At 42.4% G+C, this 18,789-nt stretch overlaps 1 protein-coding gene across 3 annotated transcripts in view; it reads left to right on the forward strand.

Annotated features, from left to right (window-relative positions):
* SGF29 (SAGA complex associated factor 29) overlaps positions 1-18,789 on the forward strand; it is a 43,566-nt gene that overhangs the window by 17,359 nt on the left and 7,418 nt on the right. The window contains exons 2-4 of one of the 3 annotated variants that reach the window (XM_049903087.1): positions 10,883-10,973; positions 16,493-16,568; positions 17,241-17,313. In XM_049903087.1, coding sequence (XP_049759044.1) covers positions 10,899-10,973; positions 16,493-16,568; positions 17,241-17,313 — 224 coding nt within the window. In that variant the 5' untranslated portion in view covers positions 10,883-10,898. Of the gene's footprint in view, positions 1-10,882; positions 16,569-17,240; positions 17,314-18,789 lie in introns of those variants that run through there. The other 2 variants (XM_049903089.1, XM_049903088.1) reach the window with 2 other exon arrangements.

Consider the following 18,789-nt stretch of genomic DNA (forward strand, 5'->3'; position numbering starts at 1 on the left):
TGCTCCTTCCTCTCAGACGTAGCACCACTTTTTTCTCCACTCAGACAACATACTCACATTTCTTCCACCTGTAAACTTTCCATCTACTCTGCCTCCCCCTCAGGCCTCCACCCTCTCTCCTGTTTCACAATCCTCCTATGTGAGATAGTTGTCTACATTTGCTACTCTCCCCTCCTGTGTGTTGGCTTCTGTCTCCTTCACAGAAACCGTTTTCCTGAGGTCCTCAGTAATATCCTGTCAGATTCAGGAAATACCTCTGTGTCCTATTCTGTGCCAAACGGGCTAAGGCCAGCTTCTTCTGGCCCTCATTGCCTCCTGTGGGTTCATTAATTCTCTAGAACAGTTCACAGAAATGTATGGAGACTGCCTGTACTTACAGGAGCCCTGATGTAATGGTTAAGCGCTTGGCTGCTGAGAGATCAATGGTTTGAACCCATCAGAGGCTCTTCAGGATAAAAGACCTAGCAGTCTGCTCCCGTAAAAACTGCAGCCTACAAAACCCTATGGGGCAGTTCTGTTCTGTCCTATAGGGCAGCCACGAGTTGGCATCAACTCAACAGCAATAACCACTGTTGTAAGGTAAAAACATCACAAAGATTAGTAAAGTAAAAAGAAAGTTTTATCCTGCATATGTTCAAAGAGGCAAAACCAGGAAACGAACAAGCATGCTGCTAGGGCCATGTCTGCCCAAATCCAAGAAATATTACAGAACAGACAAAAGTGGGAAAACAGACAAGCATGCTGCTACAGCCATGTCTGCCCAAGTCCAGGGAAATATTACAGAATAGGCAAAAATGAGAAAACGGACAAGCATGCTACTAGAGCCATGTCTGCACCAGCCTGAGGAATGTTATGGAGTCATCAGTATATATTGACATTACAAATGGGCAAAACCATTGAAAGCTTTACCTTTTCACAGATTGGCTAGAAACTGTGGTCCTACATTTCAGATTGTCTTAACAATCATTGGTACAGGTTTCAGTAACAACAGCCAGGAGGGTCTTCATTGGTCCAACAAATTTTCTATTCACTAAATGCTAATAGAAAAAGATAAAGAGTGGAAAGTCTTGTGTATTCTGTTTATTAGCTAATGTGACCTGTTGCTGCTCTGATGCTAACCACCACCAGTTAAGGTGCTTGCTGAGGGCAAAGGGAATACGGAGTGGGTGGTGGAAGAAGGTAGTTCTGAATACCAGTTACATCCTATATGACCAGTTACAGAAACAAGGACTGTAATTGTTACGAATATTTCTGCATCAAATATTTTTGCTTTCTTCACTTATGAAATATAAGATGTAAACGGGGCTAGTGTATTTTTGGTTGTATGGGTCTTAGTTGTATCATGTTAGGTGCAAGTATGACTTTGTAGTTGTCTTTATTCAGAGATTATATGTGGTTTGGGGAGATGTGTATAGGTGTCAAGTTGACAAGGGGTGGACTGTGATGGTTAAGATTGTATGTCATCTTGGCTGGGCCATGATTCTCAGTGTTTATATGTGATCACCTCCATGATGGGATCTGCTGTGAGTAGGAGTTGAAAGGGAGTTTCCTTGGGCATGTGGTCTGCATCCATATATAAGTGGACGTTCTGGCTTTTGCCGTCTCTGGATCATGCAGCTGCCTCCTGTTCTTCTGACCTCTGGTTCTTAGGACTTGAGCTAGCAGCTTACCTGCTGATCTTGGAATTCGTAGATCTTCACAGCCTGTGAGCAAGAGCCCTGCTTTCCGACCTGTCGATCTTGGGTTCGCTAGCCCCGCAAATACATGCATCAGGAGAAGCCCCTATACTGATCCACGGACTTTGGACATTCCAGCCTCTAAAATCTCGTGAGCCGTTTCCTTGATACAAATCTCTCTCTATATATATTTATACGCTTTACTGATTTAGCTTCTGTAGAGAACCCAGCCTAAGATGTCTGATACCAGGAGTGGGGTTGAGTCAGAATCTACTCCACGGCAACAGGTCACATAAGCTAATAAACAGAACACAAAAGACTTTCCACGCTTACATTTTTCTGTTAGCATTTAGTAAATAGAAAATTTGTTGGACCAATGAAGACCCTCCTGACTGTGGTTACTGAAACACAATTCAAAATGTAGCATCACAGTTTCTAGCCAATCTGTGAAAAGGTGAAGCTTTCAATTATTTTGCCCTTTTGTAATGTCCATATTCACAGATGACTCTGTAACGTTCCTCAGACTCGGGCAGACAAGCGTGCTTGTCCATTTTCCCATTCTGTAATATTTCCATGGACTTGGGCAGACATGGCTGTAGCAGCATGCTTTTCTGTTTTCCCACTTTCATCCATTCTGTAAAATTCCTTGGATTTGGGCAGACATGGTTCTGGCAGCATGCTTGTTCAAAAGGTTCTCTAAAATATATTTTCCAAGATTGTCGTAGCTATTGTGTTTATATCTCAGGGCCCCGTTGATATGTCCTTGTGCTTCCAGCTCCAGCTGGATCACATTCTCTGTGCTCGAGGACAGGGAATAATGACTCCAATATTATTTCCTAAATTACCACTTATACTTACAGTTACCTATTATAACCAGAAAGGATACAGAGCGATGTACCAGGTGAAGTTCCACATAAGGCTTCCATTGTCCCCAAGGACATGCCACCCTCTGCCATGCATGGATGTTTTCACCAGTCCAGGAAACCCAACTATCTCCATGTTAAGGGCCTTTTATAGCATTGCATAGTCATGATTGGAGCCTCATGGCATATGCATGATTGATTGAATCAACAGATATGCATGATTGATTACATCCTGCCTTTGTTCCCTTCCTCAGGTTAACTGCCAGGTGGGGTCTACATAGCTCCCAATCATTTGCTCCTGTTTAAGTGTTGTTTTTAGAAAACAAAGAAACCTTGATTGCTAGCAAATTCCAAGAGTTATTTTTAGGAACCAGGGATAAAGGCCAAATTGAGTTCTTTGTATTACAAGTAAGCCCATGAAATTTCAACACCCTAAAAAATTTCCTGTCTTATTCTTTCCAGTCCACTCTTATTTTTAGGCATATGTCCATTTTCACCTAGTTATAATAATTTACTCTTTTTCTCACCTTTTATTATCGTTTTATTCTTTAATTGCCTTTCATTGTATAAGAAAATTTTATCAGAATACATTCACCTTACCTTGCACAAGATATTTTTTAAGTAGTGAATTTTTCTCGGCTGTACAGTGTTAAAAAAAAAAAATCAAACTCAAAGAAATTGAAACACAAAGTTTATTCTGAGCAGTTATTTTATATGCATAGAAGATCATTCTGATTCCAGAAAAAGTCAAATGGCTTGAAGCTTGCTAGTCTCAATGAAGCTTATAAAGAGATAAGGAGGGAAAAGAATAGAAGGTCAGGCATAGGCTAATCTTGACATGATTGATTGAACCCTGCCCTCCCCCTTTTACTGAGATCAGCTGTTACCAGGTTACAAGGTGGTCCCTGGCCTTCCATCCACCTTCAGCCATGCCTTTTGAAATTCAAATTTGGTAAGCCTGGCTTCCAACAAGAAAGGAAAGATTAGCAACTCTCAATGAAAGAAAAGCCACTGGCAGGATTAATTTTTTGTCAGAAATTTCTTTACAGTGAATATTTGGTTTTATGGGTAAGAACCCTAGGATCAAAGTAAGATGTCTGTTATTAATTTTCCTCTTTGACACAGTAAAAAAGTAGCAGTGCTTTATGACTTGGAAAGTGCCTTCATATCCATTGAGTTTTTTTTTTTAATAGTGTTGGAGAGAAACGCCAGCGCTGCTTTAATAAACAGAGAGGTTTATTAAGGGTTTTAAAAGCAGTCTGGACTGGGAATGACACAGCTCATGAGGATGAAAGCATGAGTCTGAGGCACAGTAATTACACAGACATTTTATAGCATTCAGACAAAGAACAAGGCTTACAGTGTTTTGATTGGGTTACCTTGGTTGAGGTCATAAGAAGGGTGGGTTAGGAGGTGGTGAATGGGCATCTATTGGCTACATGTATACAAATGGACTACATGATTGGTTAAAAAAAAACCAAACCCAGTGCCGTCGAGTCGATTCTGACTCATAGCGACCCTATAGGACAGAGTAGAGCTGCCCCATAGAGTTTCCAAGGAGTGCCTGGTGGATTCGAACTGCCCACCCTTTGGTTAGCAGCTATAGCACTTAACCAGTACACCACCAGGGTTTCCACATGATTGGTTACAGGAGTAATTTTTCCTCAAATTGGTGTCAAGGGATTTATCTTCAATCTCATTAATTCTAACTTCCATTGTCTCAATTCTGCTCCTGTGACCTTCTATTGAGTTGTCTAATTCTGAAATTTTATTGTTAATCTTTTGGATTTTAGTTGGAGTCTGTGTTTTCTAAAAAAAAAAAAAAAAAGTTTTCTAGCAGCCTGTTTATTTTGTTGTTTCGTTCTTATTTTGTTTTCTCAAATTATTCTATTGCTTTGTGTGTTCCTTGGCTTGGTCTGAACTTTGCTTGATCTCCTTCTTGATCTCTGTATATTAGTCTTCTGAATTCTTTCTCAGGTAGTTCTATTGTCTTATCTTCCTCTGGAAGGTTTCCTGGTTCTTTATTTTGGTCACTTGCTGGAGTCATCTTGACCTGCTTCTTTATGTGATTTGATATTGACTGTTGTCTGTGAGGCATCAATAAGTTAATATATTTATTTATTGTATGTTTACTGCATGCTGACTTTTTGTTTTGTTTTGTTTCAATATGCCCAAGGAGGCTGGGTGGGTGAGCTGCTTTGGTTGTTAGCATCTTTGAAGCTCTCATGTCCTGTCTCTAGGTGATTAGAGCAGCTACTAGGTGTGTAAGCCCAGGAATCTGTTCACTTTTCTTGTGGGGGTGCAGCCCAGGTGTCCAGGTTGTCGGCCACCGAGTCTGTGGTACAGACTCGCACCTACAGTCCTAGGTAGACAGGGCTGTTGGGAGTGTTCAGAACAGGGACAAGTATCTGGCTACAGTGGGCGGCTATGTGTGGGACAAGGCAGGGGGCTGGAAGGTTTCCTGGTTCCTTATTTTGGTCACTTGCTGGAGTCATCTTGACTTGCTTCTTTATGTGATTTGATGTTGGCTCCCTTGATGTGGCGAGCTTGTCCCTGTCCCCTAGACCACGTAGTGGCGGGTATTGCAGCCAGTCTTTGGGTACGGTTGTTGGCTAGAGGGACTGGGAGGCACCACTAATTCTCATACCCCTGTCATGGGTGGCTAGATGGAGGGGTGGTACCGCCAGTCCTCAGGCCCCTGGTGTGGATGGGTAAGGCCCCTGCCTAGTGGTCAGGGTGCCGTCAAATGTCAGGAATCTGCAGCTCCCCCTTGGCTGATGCAGTTGAAAATGGGCTTCAGGTGTATGCTCTGCTGTTCTATTGCAATGAGGGCGTGCAGTGTTGCATTGGCCCACACGGGTCTGGTCAGGGCCTAAGGGCACTGCAAGTCTGTGGGCCCCTTAAGCCAGCGGCTGGGCAAAGGGCCAGGGCTTTCCTACCAACTCGGAGTTCCCAGCTTAGGGAGCATAGTGTTTTTGAATACTCTGGGACTGGTGTCCAGACCAGAACAGGGTGAGGGGTAAGTGAGCAGTTGGTGGAGTCGAACTGCCGACCTTTATGGTTAGCAGCCAAGCTCTTATCCACTGAGCCACCAGGGCCCCATATTCAGCCCATGGTAACCACTACTTTGTTTTCTGTCTCTATGTATTTGTTTTATATATTTCATGTAAATGGGATCATACAGTATTTGTTCTTTTGTGTCTGAATTATTTCAGTTGGCATGATGTTTTCAAGTTTCATCCATGCTGTAGCATGTGTCACAGCTTCATTTCCCTTAATGACTGAATAATATTCCATATAACCTATACACAGGCAGTCCCCAGGTTATGAATAATGTGGAATATAAATTCAAAAGAGGCATCTCTCCTAAAGTAAAATGGCTAAACTAGTGCTAAGGCAAGGAGCCCTGGTGGCGCAGTGATTAAGCAATCAGCTGCTAACCAAAAGGTCGGTACTTCAAACCCACCTGTTGCTCCATAGGAGAAAGATGTGGCAGTCTGCTTCCATAAAGAGTTACAGCCTTGGAAACCCTATATAGCATTGCTGTGAGTTGGAATTGACTTGATGGCAGTGGGTTTTTGGTTTTAACATTAAGGCTCGCTATAACCTTTCACACAGATTCGAGCACCATTGCTTAGGACCCAACCCTGTTATTGAGGAAATGTTTTCTTTATGGTCAGGGTCTGTAAACAAACCTTATCTAAATTCTTTTGTGTTAGATCTCCCTAGGAAATCTTATACTCTGAGCAAGATAATGTTTAACAACCTGTTCCCAACAGTATCTATCATGCCATTGTCATGCCATTGTTTAGTGATGGTCACGAGACACCCCCCCCAGCCAAATACCAGTTACCATCGAGTTGATTCGGACTCATAGCAATGCTATAGGACAATAGAACTGACCCTTAGGACAATAGAACTGACCCTTAGGGTTTCCAGGGAGTGGCTGGTGGATTGGAACTGCTGACCTTTTTTTTAGTTAGTTTCTCATACAAAAATTTATACACATATTATTATGTGACCCTACTTGCCATCCCTATAATGTGACGGCACATTCCCCCTTTCCAACCCGGGTTTCCGATATCCATTCAACCGGCTCCTGTCCCTTTCTGCCTTCTTATCGTGCCTCTGGACGGGAGCTGCCCATTAGTCTCCTCTGTCTACTTGAACTAAGAAGCACACTCTTCACGAGTATCATTTTATGTTTTATAGTCCAGTCTAATCTTGTCTGAAGAGTTGGCTTTGGGAATGGCTTCAGTTCTGGGTTAACAGAGAGTCCATGGGTCATGTCTTCTGGGGTTCCTCCAGTCTCAGTCAAACAATTTTCTGGCCTTTTTACGTGAATTTGAGTTCTGCATCCCACTTTTCTCCTGCTCCATCAGGGACTCTCTGTTGTGTTCCCTGTCAGGGCAGTCATTGGTGGTAGGCGAACTGCCGACCTTTCGGTTAGCAGCTGAGCTCTTGACTACTGTACCACCAGGGACCAAATACCTTATAATTACGTCTTTTAGCCAATAAATATATTCCAGCTGTATTAATGTAACCAATAATTTTAAAAATCAGCTTTGTAGAGACTGAAAAAGAGACTAGTACACCGATGTTCATTGCAGCACTATTCACAATAGCCAAAAGGTGGAAACAACCAAAATGCCCATCAACAGATGAATGGATAAACAAAATGTGGTACATACACACAATGGAATACTACTCAGCCAGTAGGAGAAATGAAGTTTTGATACATGCCACAGTATGGATGAAGCTTGAAGACATAACGCTGAGTGAAATAAGCCAATCACAAAAGGACAAATGTTGTATGACTTACATAAAAAGACAAGAAAAAGCAAATGTGTAGAGACCAAAGTTTATTAGTGGTTACCACGGGCAGGAGGGAGAGGGAAAAAGGGGGTTAACAGATGATGGAAAAATCACATTGATTAAGGGTAGGGTTCACAGCTAATTATTGTTAAGTGCTGTCAATAAGTTGTACACCTGTAAAAAGTTGTCTTAGGCTGGGTTCTCTAGAGAAGCAAAACCAGTAAAGCGTATAAATTTATATAGAGAGATTTGTATCAAGGAAACAGCTCATGAGATTATAGGTGTTGGAATGTCCCAAGTCCTTGGATCAGGATAGAGGCCTTTCCCAATTCACGGAGCTGCAGAAGCTGGTGAACCCAAGATGAGCAGGGCTCCTGCCCACAGGCTGTTACGGTGGAGGAATCCCCGAGGTTGACAGACAAGACCACAAGGTTTCTCCTGAGTCACATAGCTGCAGGGGCTGACAAACCCAAGATAGTCAGGTCGGGGAGCAGGACTTTTTTTCACAGGCAGTGAAGATTGGCAAATCCCAAGATGGACAGGTAAGCTGCTAGCTCAAGTCCCAAGAACCAGAGGTCAGATAGGAGACAGCTGCGGGATCCAGAACAAGCCAACAACCTTTGCAAGGCAAGCAGAAAGGAAGTAGGCAGCAGAAGGTGGAGAGGTGAAGACTGAGGGAGCGGTGAGCTGCCACAGGCTCCACCCCTGCCGGTACTACTCAGCAGATTTCCATCATGGGGTGATCACATATCAGATTTCGACAGAGAAGTGAGCACAACATTATATGACTGCCAAAACACTGGGAATCATGGCCCAGCCAAGTTGACACACAATCTTAACCATCATAAAAGTTGAATTGGCGAAGTTATGTGATTGATATATTTATAACAAAGACAAACACAAAAAAGAGTAGCTGCTGAGGCTGCTTATGTACAACCAAATACCTCGTAGGATTTGGCTCCTTCGTTTGGAGGTTTAGGGTCATGGTTTCATGGGACATCCCACTTAATTGGCCTAATAATGTATTTAATGCTTCTGTTCTACCTCTAGTTCATTGCATAGTGCCTGGGGTCTTAAATGCTTGCAAACAGGTATCCAAGGCACAACAGTTGGTCTTTATTCATCTAGAAGAACAGAGGAAGAACGTGAGTCAGGAATAGGAGGAGGATATGGAATGTATGGCTAATAGCCTCCATGAACAACTGCCTCATTTGCCATGAGACCAGAAGAACTGGATGGTGCCCAGCTACCCTTATTGAACATTTTGATCAAAGATTCCATAGAAGAATCTTTGATCAAAAAGGGAAAAATGTAGAACAGAATCTCAAATTCTCATGGACTGCAGACTTTCTGGAGCCATGGAGGATAGATGAACCCTTGAAACTGTTGCCCAGAGGTAATCCTTGAACCTTGAACCAAAAATATCCCCTGAAGTCTGCTTAATACTGAACAATAATTTAGCTTAACTAGTAAAAAAAAGTCTTCCTTGAGCATTATGCTCTTTAAGAACTATATATGTGGGATCAAATTGACAATGGCAAATCAAAAGGTTGGATGGAACCTTAGGGGACAGTGAGTTTATGTTAATGAGGGAGGAACAGCTCAGAAAAGGAGGGTGGGAATGGTTGCACAACTCACAGAATGTAATCAATGTCTTTAAATGGTGATTAGTGGTTACCAGGGACTTGGGTAGGGAAAGAATGGGGAGTAGAAATGGTACATGTAGAAACTGTTGAGTTAGTATATGTTTTGCTGTATATATTCTCAACAATAAAATAAATAAATTAAAAAAAATAAAAGATAGGTACAAAATTCAATTTTGGAAGAATAATGATCTCAATCTTTGGTGAAAATCGCCAGTTTATGAAATAAAGTAAAAAAAAAATTTCAACAACAAAAAGAAAAATCACACTTCGCTTTGTCCCACCTTTGACTGACCTCAGTCATTGTAAACTAATCAGAATATTGTTCTTTGTAATTCCCTCTATGGCACTATACTATGTGTGATTTGCACTCCTTCCCTTGAATTCATGAGCTTCAGACCCTGAGGTTTGCAGGATTTCTCCATTCAAATAGTATTTTGGCGTCAGTAAACCTCTTTGATTTTACTTCAGTAGAGTTGGACAGTCTTTTCTCTACAACAGGAATGTCTGACCGTAGTTATGAACCAATCCCTGTAAAGCCTATTGTATTAAAAATTTGAGGTACATAAAATGATTCATAATAACAAATGGGTGCTACTTGCAACATGCATCAAAACATTATTATTATTACTGTATTATTATGTTAAAATGTTTTAGTGTATCTGGAAGTGCTTCTTTAATTTTTTTTATGTATAGAAATGTGCACTATATACTAAGACAGACGTTTAAGTAACTGATATTAGATACAAACTATACCTAACTGTTCCAACTTACATGTAAATTTGACTTAAAGACAGACTTAGGAACGGAACTCATTCATAATCCTTGGACTGCCTGTATCGCATTTTATTTATTTATCCTTTCTTCTGTTGATGGGCACTTAGGTTGTTGCCATCTTTTGGCTATTGTGAGTAATGGTGCAGTGAGGTGAGAGGAGGGGCACAAGTATCTGTTCGAGTCTCTGCTTTCAATTCTTTGGGAATATACCTGGGAGTAGAATTGCTGTGGTGATTGTTAATTTAACTTTTCGAGGAACTGCGATACTATTTTACATAGCAGCTGTACCATTTTATATTCCCACCAGCAATAGACAAAAGTTCCAGTTTTTCTATGTGCTCACCAATACTTGTTATTTTTCATTTAATAATAGTCATTCTAGTGGGAGTAAAGTGATGTGTCCTTGTAGTTTTGATTTGCATTTCTGTAATAACTAACGATATTGAGCATCTTTTCATGTGCTTTTTGGCAATTTGTATGTCTTCTTTGGGGAACTGCCTATTCAGATCCTTTGCCCATTTTTTTGATTGAGTTGTCTTTTTGAGTTTTAGAGGTTCTTTATGTGTTCAAGATATTGAACTCTTATCAGATACATGATTTCCAAATATTTTCTCTCATTCTGTAGGTTGTCTTTTCACTTTCTTGATAAGGTCCTTTGATGCAAAAAAGTTTATTTCAATGGAGTGCAATTTTTCTATTTCTTCTTGCTTATGCATGAAAAATACGAGGTCCTGAAAATTTACCCCTGTGTTTTCTTCTAAGAGTTCTATGGTTTTAGCTCCTATATTAAGTCATTGATCCATTTTGAGTTAATTTCCATATATGGTGTGAGGTAGGGGTATTGGAATCTTTTTGACTCCTCAAAACCATAGTAGGTATATCTATTTCACAGTTAAAAAATGGAGACTAGAAAGCTTGAATCATTTGTCAGGATATTAGCAGCAGAGCTGGGGCTAGGGGGTACTATTTTTGGAAGGCTTTTAATAAGTATGCCTTGACTTGGTTGAACAGACTGAATAAAGACATATTACTGGGTTGGGGTAAAATTCCAGGACAACTTGCCGTTAAGGCCACTAATGAGGCTCTCTCCTGTTCCCCCCACTCCTAGGCACCCCTTGTATACTATGGCCCTCGTGTCTGCTGACTCCCGTATTGCAGAACTTCTCACAGAGCTCCATCAGTTGATCAAGCAAACCCAGGTAAAAATCACAGGCCTCCATTCCTGCTGAGCTATAGAGGGAGTGAGAGATGGGGATTGTGTTAAGAGAGATTGGATGTGCAGGAACCGAGATGATATAATGAAGGTGAGAGGAGGGGAGTTTGGGATATGACTAACATTCCTGATGGATTTCCTGTCATACACAGGATTTCATGATTCTTGGAAGGTACAGTTCAATGGTTTTTAGTATATACGTAGAGTTGTTCAACCATCATTGCTATCAGTTTTAGAACATTTTTATCACTCAGCAAAAAAGCCTCTTACCCATTACCAGGCACTCCCTTTTTCCTTCCAGCCTGTCCCAGCTATAGGCAGTCATTAATTTACTTTCTGTCTTTATGGATTTGCCTATTCTGAACATTTCTTAGAAATGGAGTCATATAATATGTGGTCTTTTGCGACCGGCTTCTTCTACCCAGCGTGATGTTTTCAAGGTTCGTCCATGTTGTAGCAGGTATTGGTACTTTATTTCTTTTTTTTAATAACGTCCCATTCTGTCCTCCCCCAAGTCCCTGGTAACCACTAATCTACTTTCTGTCTCTATGCATTTGCTTATCCTAGATATTTCTTAAGGAGTTCTGGTGGCACAGTGTTTAAAGTGCTTGGCTGCTAACTGAAAGGTCAGCAGTTTGAACCTGCCACCGCTCCACGGTAGAAAGATGTGGCAGTCTGCTTCCATAAAGATTATAGCCTTGTAAACCCTATGGAGCAGTTGTACTACTCTGTCCTATAGTGTTGCCATGAGTTGCAGTCAACTCGATGGCAATTGACTTGTTGGTAGATATTTCATATAAATGGGATCATACAATATTTGTCCTTTGGTGTCTGGCTTATTGCACTTAGCAACTTCATTTTGTTTTGTTGCTGAATAATACTCCATTGTATGATATTGTGAGAGTCCCCAAGATGACCCTCAGGTTCAGTGATTTGATAGGACTTACAGAGCTCAGAACAGTTGTTATACTCATGGTTACAGTTTATTACAGTGAAAGGATATGGATTAAAATTAGCAAAGGCAAAAGGCTGCACAGGGCATAGGTCAGGAGAAACCAGGCACAAGCTTGGTCATCGTCTCCCAGAGGAATTGTACAAACAGCTCTTAATTCTCCCGGCAAACGTGTGTTAACACATGGAATATTGCCAACGAGGGAAGCTTACTCGAGCTTTGGTGTCCAGGGCTTTTATTGGAGTCATTCATGTAGGCATGGACCACCTGCATAGCTGACCTTAGTCTCCAGCTTCTCCAGAGGTCAAATTGATATTGCAAGTAGTCCAAGGCCCCCACCATAAATCACACTGTTATCATAAACCCTCTGGTGGAGCCAAGGACCCAGGTAAACCAAGACACTCTTATCAGGCAGGATATTCCAAAGGCTTAGAGGTTATCTGCCAGGAGCAGGGCAAAGGCTAGACCATTCTTTGGAACATGCAGGCTTTGAACAGCCCAGGGTTTCAGAGTTAATCCTTTACTGCACAGACCACCCCCCTGGCCCATGGCCTAGGCGCTCTTAAAGCAAAACAATCATATTTGTCTGCGCATATGTATTTAGTATAGTATAAGAGATACAACGATAGTATTATATGGAAGAGTCCGTGTGGGGTAGGGATTCAATTAAAGAGACAACTCATCTGTTCTATAGACAACTGTATCTGTTCCTTGACCTGCTTCTATTTGTGCCTTATGATAAGCTTGGCAGAACTATTTAGCATAGAAATTAGCTGATGATTAGCTAAGTTCAGTTCTTCCTCAGGCCAGTCATTTTTTTATCAGTATTATATCCAGAGGAGGCTTTGACTCAATCTCCCGATACATTTGATCGTCAACATCAATATTATCATATGGCTTATTTACATAATAGAGTAGTTGAATCTCACCAACAATGCCAGTGTTACACAACATCAAAGTATGGTCGTGATATAATTCAGTTTCATTACAGAACAAATCAGACTTACAGAAGTATTTGCTATGCCTTCCCAACAAAATCGGCCCTTGCCCATATGGCATATATTATTATGGACAGGGAGCCCTGGTGGGGCAGTGGTTAAGAGCTTGGCTGCTAACCAGAAGGTCAGCAGTTTGAATCCACCAGCCACTCCTTGGAAACACAATGGGAAAGTTCTACTCTGTCTTATAGGGTCGCTGTGAGTCGAAATCAACTCAACAGCAACAGTTTTGGTTTGGTATTATGGACAGGTATTATAATAATTAGCCATGATTTAGTTATTCCTGGGGTTCAGGTCAGTTGGGGACAAAGCGAGTCTCCCTGTCTCAGTTCATAGGCTTGTACTGACGCTGGTTTCCATTGTGTGCTGTTACATAGCAGGCCCCAATCTCCCTCCAACGGGGAGGACACGGGCAGTATTCAGGATAGTTCCTATCCCTGCCAATGGTACTACTCAATATGTCTTATTTTGATTTATTTTGGGGCAAGGGCAGTCATAATGCATTGATGTAAATTACACGTGCCCCCAGAGAGCTTACAAAGGTTTGAAGGTCCGTAAGATTCCCATAGGTGTTCCCCTTGTGCTTCAGAGCTAGGATCCAGGGCCATTGCCCATGGCTACTTCAGCCTGCATCTATAATAAAATAGTCCTGAGGCCCTATTGGGCCAGGATACAGGCCCTTTCCCAACACTAGGACCTAGCGTTATCCGGCATTATTTGTTGAGTTTTCCTGGCCCACTACACTAAAGCCTCAGCATCTTTTCAGGCTGACTCCCATCATTTTCCTGTCTTTTAGAAGAGAACTCCCTCTAATCTGCTTATTCTAGTTAATAAATATTTTTCCTGATTAAAATTTATTATGGATTGAATTGTATCCCCCCAAGATATGTGTTATAAATCCTAAACCCTGTATCTGTGGTTATAATTCCATTTGGGAATGGGTTGTCTTTGCTATGAGACAGCATTAGTATAGGGTGTGTCTTTTAAGTAAGGAGTCCTGGTGTTTTAAGCCAGTCTCTTTTGAGACATAAAAGAGATTAACAGGCAAGTGAGAGAAGCTGAGATGGGGGAAGAGAGATGCCAAGCCACATGAATATCAGCCAGGAGTAAGAAGCTCAGAAGAGCCAAGGACCCTACTCTAGAGCCAGCAGACAGAGAATGCCTTCTCTTAGAGCTGGCACTCTGAATTCAGACTTCTAGGCTCCTAAACTGCAGGAAAATAAATTTCTGTTTGTTAAAGCCACACTTGTGGTATTTCTGTTATAGCGGTACTAGATAACTAAGACAAAAGTGAACCTAGTTTTTCACAGGATGCCTAGGCTGGCACCTGTCTCCCCTAAAGCCCTTTTTGCTATCTTGTGGGCTAGTGTTCAATCCACTGTGCATGTTGTTGCCATTGTATACTAATGGCCTGAGTGCAGTTAGGATACATATTTGGTCCCTAAAATTGTTGGGCCCCCCCATACTAGGGTTAGATGAGTGGTAGTCACACCTAGATGTAATTTAGTTTGAATATGCCAAATGTCCTCCCATAGCCTACCTAGTCTCAGGGTGGGACTCTTCCCCAGAGGAAATCACACCCACCATGTGATGCCTACTACTACTTTAGTCCCATCAGAAACTTGTTTTTTTTTTTTCCTACTTAATAGCTTTCCACTCACAAAAACAGAGTGATTTGTATTTGTGCACAGCACACAAGTCCAATGGCCTAGTAGGGAGTAATTCCGGGAAATTCCTTCCCAAATGAAATCCTTTGTAGTACATACAACTTGAAAACAAAAGTCAGAAGATACTAGCACATTACTTAAGTTTCATTCAGCCATCAATAGTTGGACCATGTCATCATCATATCTTAGTATGACCAACATGTCTCCCAGAACAATGCCACCCATGTTTGCAGGCTTCCATTCGACCTTTTCAAAAGCAGCAGTCTCAGCAAACACATGGCTTCATCTTTTCAGGCATCTGGTATAAATGTGCTAAAAAACAATATTATTCTCTTGCTCTGAGCCTCTCTTGAGTCACCAGTGTAATATTAGATTTCCCTCATTGTATAACCCATTTATTTATGCCTTTACCCTCAGCTATTCTCCTTCTATTTGCCACTGATTTTTATCGAAACTTCTCCACCTTTGGAAAAGATGTTAGATCTGGCCATTGTGTTGATCCAGCATGTTGGCAGTGATACTAGTCTAGTATGAGCCTCCCCTTCAGTCTGCTCCTGTTCATGTAGGGTAGGGTTACATAGGTACTAGACTAGTTGGCCATTTCTGCCTCTAGGCAATACAGCTGTCAACCGTATTCAATTCACTGTCAACCCCAATTTTGCCAGATGGGGCGAATCCACTCCATCAAGCCCTTAGGAATTCTGGCATAAAGGTTTAAAGGTATAGTTACAGCTTCTTGCTTAGGGACTGTTATGGATTGAATTGTTTCCCCCCAAAAATGTGTATTCCCATGATTCCCAGTATTATGCAGTTGTCTACTATTTTGTGATCTGATGTCATTATCCTAAGTGTTGTAAATCCTAACCTCTGTGATGTTAATGAAGCAGGATTAGAAGCAGTTATGCTAATGAGTCAGGACTCAATCTACAGGATTAGGCTGTATCTTGAGTCAATCTTTTTTGAGATATAAAGAGAGAATCAAGCAGAGGGAAGTCGGACTTCAAACCACCAAGAAAGAAGAGCTGGTAGTGGAGTGCATCCTTTGGACTGAGGTCTCTGTGCTGAGAAGCTCCTAGACCAGGGGAAGACAGATGATAGGAACCTTCCCCCAGAAGCGACAGAAAAAGAAAGCCTTGCCCTGGAGCTGGTTCCCTGAATTCAGATTTCTAGCCTCCCAAACTGTGAGAGAATAAAACTTCTGTTTGTTAAAGCCATCTACTTGTGTATTTCTGTTACAGTAGCACTAGATAACTAAGACAGGGACCATCCCTGCTTCCAGCACCCATAGTTGCGGCCCTGGTCCAGGGACTACTGCATCAGGGAGGAAAAAAGAAAGTTGAGGTGATGTGGGGAAGACTTGTACAGCATCCTCTCTCATTCCCTCTTCCCCAGAACAATTGTCCCTAAATGTATGGGTTAATTTCTGGATTCTCAGTTCTATTTCATTGGTCTCTATGTCTCCCCATATACCAGTACCACACTGTTTCTATTACTGTAGCTTTGTAGTAACGTTTGAAATCAGGAAGTGTGAGTTCCTCCAAATGTATTTTTCTTTTTCAAGATTGTTTTAACTCTTCTGGGTACCTTGAATTTCCATACAAATTTTAGACTCATCTGGTCAATTTATGCAAAGAAATCAGTTGGAATTTTGATGGGGATTGCACCGAATCTGTAGATAAATTTGTCTTGATAAGGGAGAGTCTATTTATAGTTTAACCTTCTTCTCTTTTGTGGTGCTTTTGTATTAATCAGGAAAAAATCCTTTGAACTCATCCTGACTGTGGATTTAGGAAATGAGGGCCATATTTATCGGGCCTCTGGCCTGGGATGCAGGTGCCACAAAAGGATGAAGGGCCTCCCTCTTGTCCTGTGGTTCTTATCTTTGCAGGAAGAGCGTTCCCGGAGCGAACACAACTTAGTGAACATCCAGAAGACCCATGAGCGGATGCAGACAGAAAACAAGAGTGAGTAGCTGGGCTCAGGAAAGGAAGGGGATGGGAGAGGGGAGCATGGCTGTTACTGACTTGGAAGGGGACCTTTGCATGTACCTGCCATATTCCAGAATGAACTGCTCCTTGGGCCAGAGAGATAGTCTTAGGCTGGGTGACCTGAGGTGACTCAGGAGACTGGTGGCAGACTGCCAATAGTAGGGAACCTTAATATCCCTCAACTTTGGGGACTGGAGAGTCAGTGAAATGAGGATACATCCAGGGAAACCCCTGAGAACACACGGGTACCCCAGTCCGCCGGTGTTTTCTAGAGCAGAGTGTCCCTTCAGTTTGTCTGCACGTGCACCAGGGTGTCGACACCTCAGATCACAGGTGACAGACTCTTGAGTTGGTTCTTTCCAACCCTGAGTAGCTTTGAGAATTGTGTGTTTCCCCCAGTGTGCTGACAAACATTTTCTGCATATGTCACGATATAGAAACGGTTAAAAGTGCTCTCCTAGATGTAGTGATGGCATTGGTACTGTGGAAGTGTGAGCTCATTGAACATGGGGTTATCAGCCTCAGGAAGCACTTCTGACCAGTAAAGCTCAGACCTCGGCCCCTGGCCTCTCTGATTTCTGGTGTGCTAGAGGCAGTGCCACATTACTGCCACTGCCCTTTGCCTCTTTGTCCATGTTCACTCTGCAGTCTCTCCCTATTACCGGACAAAGCTGCGAGGCCTCTACACAACTGCCAAGGCCGATGCAGAGGCTGAGTGCAAGTGAGTACCACCTACTCTGCCAGCCATTCCCTCCCACATCCTGGGCACTGGCTACCAGCACCTACGCACCGCAGCCCCTGCCTGCCTATCCCCATGGATGAGTAGATTCCCTACTCTCCAGCCTCCCCTTTGGGTCCTACCTTCCCCAAAGCCTGCTTCTAGGCCCCCTCTTCCCCTGGGCCCTACTGCATTATAGATGGCAGCAAGGTGTGGATCAAATTCATCCCAGCTCTGCCATTTACTAGCTTGTGACCTGGGGCAGTCACTTCAGGTGAGACTCAGTTGCTCCATCATTAAAGTGGGATAATGGGATAATAAAAAACAAAAACCAAATCTACCGCCATCGTCAAGTCAATTTCAACTCATAGTGACCCTAAAAGACAGAGTAGAACTGCCCCGTGGGTTTCTAAGGCTGTAAATCTTTCTGGAAGCAGACTTCCACATCTTTTTCCTGCAGAGCAGCTAGTGGTTTCAAACCACCGACCTTTTGGTTAGCAGCCAAGTACTTTAACCACTACACCACCAGGGATCCATATGGGATAATAGCTACCTAAAAAAAAGCCAAACCCCTTGCTATTGAGTCTATTCCAACTCATAGTGACCGTATAGGATGGAGTAGAACCACCTCATAGGGTTTCCAGGGAGTGGCTGGTGGATTCAAACTGCTGACCTTTTGGTTAGCAGCCAACCACTGTGCCACCAGGGCTCCTAATAGCTACCTACAGAAGTGTGAACAAAATAGTATCTGCCATTCTACAATGCCTATAAAGTGCCTAACACCAGTGTTTTTCAAACTCTTTTGGCCATGACCCATGGTAAGAAATACATTCGCTACTGTAGCTCAGTAATAGTAAAAACTAACTCCTATATGGCAGTTAACTGTGTGCCGGGTACTATTCTAAGCATTTTATACACTGACCTCATTTAACCCTCACAGCAACCCTGTGAGGTAGGTTGTGATATTACCCCCATTTTACAGCTGAGGAAACTGAGGCACACGGGGATTACGTAATCTTCTGAAAATTATTTAGCCAGTAAGTGGGGAGCCTGATTTTTAACCGAAAGTCCATATTCTGAAAATACCACGTTATCATGCCTTTCCACAGAGTACCAGTCTTAGGCATCTAGAGCTGCTATAACAGAAATACCACAAATGGATGGCTTTAACAAAGAGAAGTTTATTCTCGCACAATCCAGTAGGCTAGAAGTCTGAATTCAGGGTGCCGGCTGCAGGGGAACGCTTTCCCTTTCCATCAGCTCTGGAGGAAGGTTCTTGTCATCAGTCTTCCCTTGGTCTGGGAGCATCTCAGCACAGGAACCTCAGGTCCAAAAGACGTGCTTTGCTCCTGGCACTGCTTTCTTGGTGGTCTGAGGTCCCTTTGTCTCTCTGCTCACTTCTCTCTTTTATATCTCAAAAAAGATTGGCTTAAGACACTTATCTTGTAGATCTCATCAATATAACTGTCACTAACCCAT

Source organism: Elephas maximus, chromosome 12, assembly GCF_024166365.1.
Source record: "Elephas maximus indicus isolate mEleMax1 chromosome 12, mEleMax1 primary haplotype, whole genome shotgun sequence".
Taxonomy (NCBI): Eukaryota; Metazoa; Chordata; class Mammalia; order Proboscidea; family Elephantidae; genus Elephas; species Elephas maximus.